The sequence below is a fragment of the Halyomorpha halys genome, unplaced genomic scaffold (genome assembly GCF_000696795.3).
Source record: "Halyomorpha halys isolate HHAL.00 unplaced genomic scaffold, Hhal_1.1 Scaffold257.1, whole genome shotgun sequence".
Classification (NCBI taxonomy): Eukaryota; Metazoa; Arthropoda; class Insecta; order Hemiptera; family Pentatomidae; genus Halyomorpha; species Halyomorpha halys.
The window spans coordinates 1,017,147-1,029,029 of record NW_027104967.1 but is presented as its reverse complement, the minus strand read 5'-3'; the positions used below and the strand labels follow the sequence as shown (position 1 = coordinate 1,029,029).

Here is an 11,883-nt window from a genome sequence, read left to right as displayed (position 1 = left end):
CACACACACAATTACTTCCAATATATAATGAATATATTAAGCATAGAATAAATATTAGAAACATACATAAATTACAAACTTATTTTAAAAGCTAAGACAACATAAAAACTACATAGAAACATGCATTTTAAGTTATTAACTAACTACAAACCAAAGAGAAAATAGAAAAAAAAAAAAAGAGAAAAGCCAACTTTTTTTTGCAAATTAAACAGAACAAATCAACTGAAAATCAAACAGAAAAACACGAGAGAAAAAAAAAAAAATGAAAAACAGAGAGAAAACAATGAGCTAACCTGTTAATCTTCAGATAAGTGATTTGATTCAGATCTTCTAGAAGAAATGATTTTTTGACCCTTGCTTTTGTATTTAAAAAAAAGAAGAAAATATTTATATAGATATAAAAAAAAAAAAAAAGAAAAAAAGAAACAACAAATTGAGAAAACACAAAGAGGACAAATGAAGGAATGAAGAAAAACCTACAATATCAAAACAATTTTCATATATTTAAAATTATGTTTTGATTCCACATCTTTGTAGAAGAAAGATCACATAGAAAGAATACAAATGCATAGACACACATTAAACAGCTCTTCAATATATAAACATACAAGTATTTAAAATGATTTTTCTAATGTATAAAAATACAGAATCAAATCACTACAGTAAAGTCTTCTAAAGACTATCTTTTTGTAATGCCTAAAAAACGGAACAAAGCATTGAGAGAAACAGAAAACTAACAGATGAGCATACATTTAAAATGCTGTAAAAAACATCAAAAATTTCAATAATATAACCATCACCATCATAGTTAATGCATAAGATGGAATAACGTAAGTAATGAACTCTCAAACTCACTTTAAAACTTCAAATTAAAAAAGAAACAGAAAAAAAAATATAGATCATATTGGTTAAATCATAGCTACTAAAAATAATAATAATAAAATAAAATAAACAAGTTTGTTACTTCTAAACATTTTAGAATTTTTCTTGAAAAATATTTGGTATACGCAACATTGGAGTTTCATATTATTTAATTCAGAGTTTAAATAAATGTAAATATTTTAATTCTTAATGAATCAGATGGTAAAATAAATAAAATTATAACACTTCAAAATTCATACAGGGTGTTTCTGGGCTGTGTCTTAACTGTAAATATCAATTAAGGATCTCAAAACAAGAAAAAAAAAATTCCTTATGAAGAAATGTCTGTTCAGCCACTGCCGCAATGGAAGAAAGATACCAAACATGTCCTAATACTCAAGGCAATCACTTTGAACTACATTCAATATGAACTTTAATCTTTACATTTCATAATAAATTAGTTGAGACATATATTAATTTATTTATTATAATCTAAATAGTCATAAGAATAAAAATCTTTAGACTTGATACAGCCTAAAACACACCGTTAAAGGACATACTTTCATATTTTTTGGTTTTGAGATCCTTAATTCATATTTTCAGTGATGTCACTTAACCCTGAAACATCCTTTATAAATATTAAATTAATAATGTTTAAATAAAAAGAATTACCAGATTTTTATTCATTATTAGAAAAAGTTTATAAATAAAAAAGAAAAAAATATCTTAAGTAAATCTGAGAGTTCAGGCTAATTGTCTCATTAATATAATAATCCCCATAAATGAACGGGTTCAACTCACTCATCTGTTCCAATTCTTTAATTTTCCTAACATCACTCTCGTTGCTAAGCTTTTGCCTTTTCCTTTTTAACACAGCAGGATCTAGAATAAAATAAAAAATACAAATTTATATATATGTAAATAAAAATATTTTTTTTTTAAATACCCATAATTATACAAATATAAGTTAGGAATATCAAAATGGTAACTTTTACATTAGTTTCAAACAAAGTAATTTAATAACAATACTAAAAGCATTTAAATAAAAATAAATAAACTTTATAATAATAATAAAATTTTTACAACCTATTTTGGATCATCACTTTCGTACTCATAACCCACAACAGTTGTGTAACTACAGACTAGATAAACCTTTTGAAAATCAACTTCCAGAGCAACCTTGAATAACTTATGATTATTTCGACATAACTTTCCTTAATATAATTTTTAATATCAACAAAAATACAATAATCATAAAAACCAAAAACCAATGTATTAAAAAAAACTATTTCTAACTTAACAAATTATAAATAAAACATATATAATATGCATATAAAAGAACAACTTTTTAACAACATTATGTTTTAAGGGTACATATTTTCAAGTAAACTTAAAGTTCAGTGTATTCCATGAAAAAAAACTGTTGATTTTTATTTTTTTTTTTAATTTCCCTGTATGACGAGCAATAGGTGGTTTCCTTTTGATAACTTTCTGATCCCAACTTCCACTAATTATAAGTACTTGTAAATGTATTTATTTAATTAATACATATCACTATTTTATTTGACTATTGTATGCCTATATTTTCATTTATAAAAAACAAATCTTTCATGATGCAGATTGCTATCCACTGATATAAAATACATTCATCACAAATATAAACCCATGAAAATCACATTATGTATTTATTAATTTATAATTATTAGGAGTCTTAAAAATGGCTTGAGTAATTATTGTGGCAATAATGTCACTGAATTCAGGAATAATCAGCAAAAAGGAAAATAAGATCCCAAACAATATTAGGGTCCCATATTATAAGACAATAACTGTGGCTAGTACCTGTATTTATACAGTAAGATAAATAAACTTATTTAATGTACTACATTACAGTGTTAATTCATATACAGAAAAAAAAATTGTGAACATTAATTACAGAGTGTGATTCAATTTCATAAATTAAAAAATAGAAATTCACTCTTTTTAACAATCTTAAATTTTAATTAAAAAATGTTTTTTAAAAAATAAATTAATTCCTGCTTTCTGTTTTGACTTTCCTTTATTAAAACAACTTTTAGAACGAATAAATTAATGCCAAGACCAAACGCACATTGCGCAGAGGGATTGTGTGTGTTTCAATGTGCGCATGGCCTAACAGTCTCTTTGTAGAACAATATTTCAAACTGACTAACATGACAATAGCAATTCCCAACAGCACTTAAAATTTTGAGCCAAGTTTGAACATACTATTTTGGGTCCCACATAAAACAACTTATAATGCACATATTATACACACAATTGCATAGCACATACCTTAGGTAGTTGTATAAATAAATAACAAAAAATTAAAGCAGCTAAGGGATAAAACATACTGTTAAAAATATTATTTTATCTTTTATTTCCCTCTTTCCCATATGTTGTTTTTATAGAAAATATAAATAAAACAGATCATTATAAAAAACAGGTACTATCACAATTTTTGATTTATTAAAATGTTTCAAGTTTCTGAACATAATGATCCTTGAAGTTTATTAGGCATTTATATTACACTGAAAAAAAAAAAATCTTTTGAAGACAAAACCTAGTTAACTTTAGGTCGCTCTATAGGACTGTAATAGAAAGACATCTCATCAAATTCAGATGCAGTTGCACGTGGTGCGACAGATGTATATAAGGCATAATGCTCTGCCTCAGTAAGATCCACATCGCCCCTACTAGGAGCTAGCGAGTGAGATCTTTCACTAATTCTCGACACAACACTTCCCTCACGAGATGATTCCCTTTGCTTCTTCTTTCTTTTTGTAGTAGAAGAAAATAGTTTTTGAAACAAATTTAGTTTATTTTTGTGCGGAGGTGGAGGAAGAGCAGGAGATTTCTTAGCTCGTTTCGGAGGCAACGGAGGAACCTCTTCAGCCTCTTTTGTAGAAGACATTTTCAAAGGCCTCGGAGGTGCAATATCCTCATACCCTTCAGTAGTTGGTGTATCCAACATGTCGCAAGGATCTTTCATGGCCAATTGCAGGCTTGAATATATCCCAAATTCTGCTTCATTATTATTATCAGGATACATATTTTCAAGAGATTTAACATGATCCAAAAATTCATCGAAATTACCATTCACTTCATTCTCAACATCATCTATCGAAGCATCGGGAAGAATAATAACATTTTTCATTGGATCGCTTTTTACTTCAGAACAATTTTCATCCTGTTGCTTCATAACACAGTCATTTAGATCCTCATTTACACCAGTACTGTTATTATTATTATCATTTTCTACTTCAACTTGCCCTTTTCCTCCGTGCGGCATTATGTCGGAGAAATTAATGTAGTTTGCTTTATTGCGACGTAAAGACCAGAAGAAAGGCCTACCTGAAAGAGGGGTGATTTGAAATGGCAAAGCTTCACTTGTGGCACCGTCTGAAGGTCTTCGAAGCTGAATGAAAGCTTGGACTGGCTGATCAATCTAAAATAAAAAAAGTAAGTCAATCAATTTAAACACACTACATTAAATTATATTTATAATAGAAAAATAAATAACAATATGTTCAAATATAAATACCATCATAATACATATTTTTAAAAACTGTAATAATTTTTAAATCAATTTAATATATGGTACATTACTTTTTGTTTTCTATTCTGATAATAAAGTAATAATAGGTCAGACCATTAATTAGAGTTTGATTAATTATTTAGAGATTGTGTAGGTTAGGACCTAATTGATCCCATATCGATTTTATCAGTCTACTACTTTCACTTACAGTTCACACACCTACATTTAAAATACAGCTCAACTGATCAGGGGGATTACAGTAAAACAGGGTTAGTATAAATTTTAGGAGATTTCACCAACTACTTTTGCTTAATGACATACAAAAATATTTTATTTTTAAAATATACTTTTCCTGTAGATTTGATTTTTAAATGATAAATCAAATTTAATAAAAAATAATTCCCTAAGACTTCCCATAATTTCAATACCTCTTCAAATGCATTTCCAATACTAAAAGAGACCTCTTCAAAATTACTTCTATGTTCCTCCCGGTAAATCAATCCTATATCCCATGGGGCTTAGAGAAAAAAAAATTATTTTTAGACCTTGAAATATATATAATTATGTATCTAACTGTCTGAAGAATTAACTTCCATTAATGCCTTTATATGCTTTCATAAAAACATACCTAAAAAGATTATGGTTATTCTACTATTTGGGATAAGAAAAAAAAAACCGTCTTCCCAGTAGGAATGGTGAAGAAAATATAAAATTATAACATTTTCTATTTATTTACAAAATAATAAATAATATAACGCTTCTTACAGGTTTTTATAAGTCAAGATAAGTGCATGAATGGAAATTTTTCTCAAATTTGTTTTGATGGAAGAGCTGCCGTCTATGTTAATTTGAAGTAACTACTAGCTCTACCAATAAAAACAAATATAACAAACTGACCCACCACATTACGATCAGGAATAATGTGTCATTATAATTTCATTTAGTAAATGCAGGGTAAAATCAGTAAAATTTTCAGATAAGAGGCATTAGCAGCTGACTATTGCTTTGCATTAAATAAAAGTAGTAAAATAAATAAGTTAATAATAACAATGCAGGATAAATAAAATATAAGTTCATAAATTTTAGAAAAAATTCTTACCTCCAGGCTCTTATAACGAGGAGTACGAAATGCAATAGCAGTCTGCTTGTGAACCTGAGTAGGTGTGAAGTCACCATAACCTTCCCAAAAAATTTTACCATCTTTTTCTTCAAAAAATCGTACAGATATGTCTTCTACAAAATAATAATGTATTGAATAAATAAACTGGTAAAATAGTACAATAAAGAGGAATACAATAGTTACAAACTACCTTTGGCAACTTTCTCACAAAGTAGAATAACATCCTGGCCACCAGCAACTGAGGCTGCACTATGACTTAATTTGCAGATTACCAAGTCCGCCATGGCCTCTGTAATTCGATACAATATTAAGAAAACATATTCTATTAAAAATGTAAATCTAATGGATATCTTAGGAAGATTAGATGATTATTAATATAAATCTGAATTAGATTTAATATAATTATCTACTCCTTGACCGTAGCATTCTTAGAACAAAATATAAAGAATACAGGAAGTCTTTTTGTTTCAGATTTGACCTAACTTTCAGAGCCTGCTGAATCCCTGGCAAGGTCTTTATCTTGATAAACAAAAGCAAATTTTTTGCTAATAAAGCAGATAATCAAGACAGCAATATTATGTTCAGTAATTAAAATGTGAAAAGAATTGTTTCGTAGAAATCTTTCTTTTTAACATGTTGACAGCAAATTACAATATAACTAGTAGTTTCCATTATTACCTATTCACAATCGCGAGCTATCTTGTACTTTTTTTACTTGCTATATTTCACAATATTTGCTAATTGTAACTGCACAAATAGAGCAAGTAAAAGAGATAAAAAATCTGCATAGTTATGCCCAAGATAGTAAAACCAACAAGTTATCTCTTATTTGATGATTGTGGTAACATTTATTAGCCTTTAAATATTCACAGAGTAAGTTAACAAATCCAAAGAACGTTTGTAAAATAATTCTGTGAATGGACATTAATTAATTTATCATAAAATAAGAATTCCTAAAAATTATTGAATTAAACCGTATAATAAAAATATTTTAATCCCCATGATTTGTTAATTTATTATTCTGGTATATATGGGCGATTCTCCCAAAAATGGCCAATTCGTGACCATCTCTAGTGCAGTTCACATCAATATTCTTTCATCAAATAAATTTGTATAACATAATATATGTGATTAACTACTTTATTGCTTTTCCTATACTTTTGCTGAACATCATTATTTTAAATGATCATATTCTGCTCCATTATCATGCCTTTGGCCTGTATTAAATCAGATTTTTTACTTTCAATAGCCTGTGTAAGGAAAATGGACACATTTGGGTAACATTTTTAAACCCATATGATCTATAAGATAATATTTATTCTAGTCCAAACCTCTTCAGTTAAGGGAACTAAATTCCTAATCTGGGACATAGGTTTCTTATCAAAGAGACATTTTATCCCAGGCAGACAATCCAATTCTTACTCCTTTGTCAAAGTTTGAATTTTCTACCAGAGTATCTTATAACTCATTACTGTTTGAAGCCAGGTAACACAGATTTAATTTACAAACAATAACATTGGAGCTGTATTACGGAAAGAAACTTGTAAAATGTTCATTTAAGCTCATTCCTTTTTTTGGCAAACAACACTATTTAGTAAGAATTACCAAACAAGTTATTATTTCACAATTTTTTTTACTAATTGATGAACCTGGAATCCCTGTGTAATGGGAGATCCCAGGTAAAGAAGATGGGGAAGGCTTAGAATAATTATAGTAGTATTATACTTATAATTATTATATTTTATTATAATTGTATATATTATTATAAACATATTTATTTTTTAATTTTGTATGGTTTCAATTCTAGTATAATTTCCTGGGAGTTGAGAGAAAAAAGAACTATTATTGTACTCAAATTAAACTATTTTATTGAGAAAATGTCGACATTAGTCATTAATATTTAATTAATTATGAGGAAACAAAAACTGATGAATGAAATCGGGGACTACATGCTAGTGACCTTGCCAAGAAATGATTTTGATGAAACTAACATTGAATTAGCAATATTTTATTAAATGAAATTCCAACATTTAAAATTTCCAGTTTTGGGAGAACAACCACTAAATGATTAAAAATTTTTATTGCATGTCAGAATCTTACTTTTGTCATAGATGGGGTCCGAAACAACAGGAGTTAGTGCCTTTGTGAATTTTCCTCGTTGAGGGCCTTCTAGAAATGCTTGAAAACATAATCTTACTGAATTGAGGTCTATTCCACTTGCTTGTGTTTTATGAGCGAAACCCGCTAAAATAAAAAAAAAAAGGTAATTAAATGTATGTTAATTTTAAATTTAGGAACTTATGTTTGAGGAGATTATTTTAAAAACCAGTTTAATCCTTTTTATTTTTCACAAGTTTTCAAAGCACTGCAGACTTAACTAACTCAAAAGCATCTTAATCCAGCACAAAAAACTCATGAATTTAGTGAAATATGGAACAGTTATATCTTCTAAATATATCCTGTAAAATTATTGAGAATGGATGGAACTGGATTTGAAACTAATCACCTTATATATTATAAACTGATACAGTTGTGTAATTAAAATATTAAATAATGTTGTAGAACTTAATAAATCTACACAATTAAATAAAAACGGACGATTAAGATAAGCAACATATGACAAAAAAAATATTTTCATTCATAGTGATGCCTAAAAAGCATAAATTAATAAATATAACATAAAAATGTCAATTTCAGATCAATAATCAACACATCTAAAAAAAAAAAAAGTTTGAAAATAGACTTACTCCTAAATGGATCCACTCGCATTTCTTCTCTAACCTTAAGAGCTTCCTCAATATCTTTTTTCTTAACACATTGTATTCCGAGGTTGGCAAAAGTAGCGGTCATTGTTTCACCACCCACTTCTACAGTACAAACTCCTCTCTTGCATCCTTCTTTGCCCACAAGATTGTGTGGATGAGGCCTATATGGAGGATCTTTAGTCACACAAGAAACAACTACTACCGCTCGTCCTTGATAACCAACAATCTACAATATTGAAAGATAAAAAATAATTATACAGAGTAACTAAAACCATAAAGTATAAATATTGAGACAATTTATAAGTATAATAATTAAAATATTTATAATATTAAGATAACAACTAATTGAAATTTAATACATTTGAGCCTAAACTGTATATAATACAATGTGATGTTTATTCACAGGTATTAAGTTGCTAAAACATTTAAATTCTTTAAAAAAACATTAACTCTTAAGAAATTCATGGCTCACACATTTCATAAGGTACAGAGCCTAAAGATATGGTAGTCAACACAACATTACATTATATGAAATTCATTCCATGCATTAATATTTTTTTATTAAACATAGAAACCAACTTCTTAATTTTATCATATTTTAAAAAGTGAATTAGAATAAATCTTACTTGAATTGTTGGGAATGTCTTGACCTCCGGAGTTGAATTAACTCCTGGAAGACTTCCAGCTGATCTTCCTTCACATTCATAACGGAACCTAGATAAAAAATAATAATACATGTAAATATTGATTAAACAATAAGAAGCAAGGTATTGTTTTAAAAGTATACCTTAATGCTTTTGAAGCAGGCTGCTCAACAATTCTAACATAGGTATTAGGTAGGCCCTCGGAACTTGGTCTTTTTGGCTGCATTGAACCAAAAGCTGTGTCTGTTTCTATCACCTCAACTGCAGACATTTTTAATGTTACTTAAATAATCCATCAAAAATTATTAAGAATTAATTAAGGAACCATGCTAAAATATATTTGACAATTGTACTGGGGTAACACATTAAATAAATATCAATTCACAAACACTTCATCATTTGTTAAAATTTAACTAGCTCATCTGATTAATAAAATATATAGATTTATTTCACCGAACTATCCAAACAGTGTTAAGAAGCCAAAAAATAATTACTTAAAATAAATTGTATGTAATTTGGTTAAAAAATATTTCAATTCTGTTAATTAAAGCAGGTTCTATGAAAGAACAGGTTCATTGGTGAATTGAACTTCCCAACCTGATAATATTATGTTATAATAATAAATGAAATTAATAAGATATAAAAATAATGTAATGAGTTGTAAGTAATATGTGAAAAAGGAAGAATGCTCATGAATGGTCACAAAAGCTTAAACAAAACAAAATCACATAAACAAAAAGACAGATATAAAAAAAAGACAAATAAAGCAGAAGTGCATGTAAACAAAAAATAATTATAATTTTCTTTTTATTGAAGTGCCAATTTATTTTTGGTCTTACAAAAATACATGCAAAGCTGTTTGACCTGAAATTTCAGCGATTCATGCATTCCTACTGAACTCAATAAAGATTAAGTGATATATAAAGGATCATAATTAAAAAGTTAAACATTTTTAAAGACAATTCAAATCAGAGGAAAATATACCTCATTTAGTTCATGTCAAAACAAAAAAATCTAATTGCTTTGAGAAAATAAATTTTAAAAATATTTAGATACAAAATCAATGTTTTTTCAAGTTTTGCCAAACATCTTTCTTAATATTATAATCACAAAGCAAATTAGCAGTGAACTCAAAGCAAAGCTTAGTTTTGGAATAAGCATTTGCCAAATATAAAACATTAACGAGAATAAGTACAACAAAATGTTTTGAGCATTATACTTACTGACATCACTTATATTTATTGCGGAGTTGTTGTCATCTAAGTTTTGACCATCCATTCTGCTTAGATTATATCCAAATTCTGAAATATTGAATTGAAGATGACAAACCCTCTAACCAACCAATCCAACTTTAGGCACAAAGTAAGCCACATTCAAATCACACATGAAATGAACCATATTTATTCACCACATAATTTAAAACCAATTCTTATAAGCATTTGTTAAAAGTTAGTAATATACAGATGAAGTAATAGTGAAATATTAGCAGAGTTAAAATAGTCAAATTAATGATTATGATAAGGCATGGATGATATCAGTCTTAGTGTTAACAGTAAGTCAAGATCTCATGAACATCTCAGACATGCATAAAAGTTTCTGATAACTGTTGGTGGCAAACCATGCACAAAACAGTTCACACTTTACAGACCTAAATCACTTATTGGAAAGTTGTTATTATACATTTATTCTCAGTAATTATCTGCAGTAGTATCAAAGATGTTCAATGCTTCATCACAACTTTTCAGGAATAAAAGAAAACCTAAATGAAAAAAATAATCAACCTACCATAATCATTTTCTATTGATAATTACAAGGAAGAAAGAGATATAAAGGAAGAAAGAAATTTTTACAAAGCCGCAAAAGTATCAAGAATCAAACGTAAATAGGCAAGACAATAACCTTTCCTCTGGTAAAAGGTAACAAGTGAAGCAACAAGTTGTTTGAAGTTAACAACAAAATGCAAATTGACATTAATTATAACCTACGCATTTATAAATCAAAACTCACCATTATAAGTTCCACATTATTTTTGTTAAGTATTAGTCTTGATTTGAACAATTTTTTAGTAAATTCAAGGTCTTGGAAAAAGTAAAATTCAATTTAAAATTTAACAGCATAAGATGAATTCCGAAAACTTAAAGATAGATATTAAGATCCCCACCAAAAGAAGGAAGTTAGGAAGAGAAGAAACCTTCCAAACTACTGAAAAGATAGATATTTTGGGAAAGTATGACTGCACCGATGACTGAAATAGACTGAGCGTTCATTGGCAGGCTGGGATAGCGCCCGGTTGGCCTCGTAGTCAGTTCTGCGATTGCGCGCCACTTTACGGTTTATACGCATGTCTTCCATCTAACTTGACAACTTATTTAAAAGGAGAACATTAATACATTCCTTACACAATTACATCACTAAAAGTATTTTAAATTATTGCGCGAATCGCATAACTTTCACTCACCACCCTCCTTTCAGTTAGAATCAATCCTTGGTCGTTTCAAAACCGCAACTTCTTGAATATTTACGACTGCCATACTCCTCCCTACTATGTTTCCATAAATAGTTCAATTTAAAAAATACTTTTGAGTATTACGTTTTGGTGATTCCATGGTTTTTGTGAAAATAATCGATTAGTTTTGAAAATTTTACAACCATGGAAACACGAAAACAATTATTTTCTCCTTTAGTTAATTATCAAATTCTTTCATTATTTGCATTCCCCTTAATATATATTAATTTATATGTCAAACCGCAAAACTGCAATTAGGAATTATGTTTTCTTGTTTCCAACATTGTTTTGACAATGATTGAAAAGCTTTGAACATTGTCACAACAGTCATCAAAACACGAAAACATTTATTGTATCCTTTAAACAATTATCTAATTCTTTCACAGTTCATATTCAGATATTTTTAACACTACTAATAGTAAGAGATCAATAGA

At 28.1% G+C, this 11,883-nt stretch overlaps 1 protein-coding gene across 7 annotated transcripts in view; it reads right to left on the bottom strand.

The window, feature by feature from the left end:
- The window catches only part of LOC106680362 (embryonic polarity protein dorsal), a 24,305-nt gene extending 13,080 nt beyond the window's left edge, over positions 1-11,225 (bottom strand). The window contains exons 1-11 of one of the 7 annotated variants that reach the window (XM_014420008.2): positions 10,951-11,219; positions 10,592-10,702; positions 10,167-10,244; positions 9,087-9,204; positions 8,926-9,013; positions 8,282-8,525; positions 7,635-7,778; positions 5,725-5,823; positions 5,514-5,647; positions 4,231-4,324; positions 1,663-1,743 (exon numbers count right to left, since the gene is read on the bottom strand). In XM_014420008.2, the coding sequence (XP_014275494.1) occupies positions 1,663-1,743; positions 4,231-4,324; positions 5,514-5,647; positions 5,725-5,823; positions 7,635-7,778; positions 8,282-8,525; positions 8,926-9,013; positions 9,087-9,204; positions 10,167-10,244; positions 10,592-10,625 (1,114 nt within the window). In that variant the 5' untranslated portion in view covers positions 10,626-10,702; positions 10,951-11,219. The other 6 variants (XM_014420009.3, XM_014420003.2, XM_067046606.1 and 3 more) reach the window with 6 other exon arrangements.
- Between the last annotated feature and the right edge of the window lie 658 nt (positions 11,226-11,883).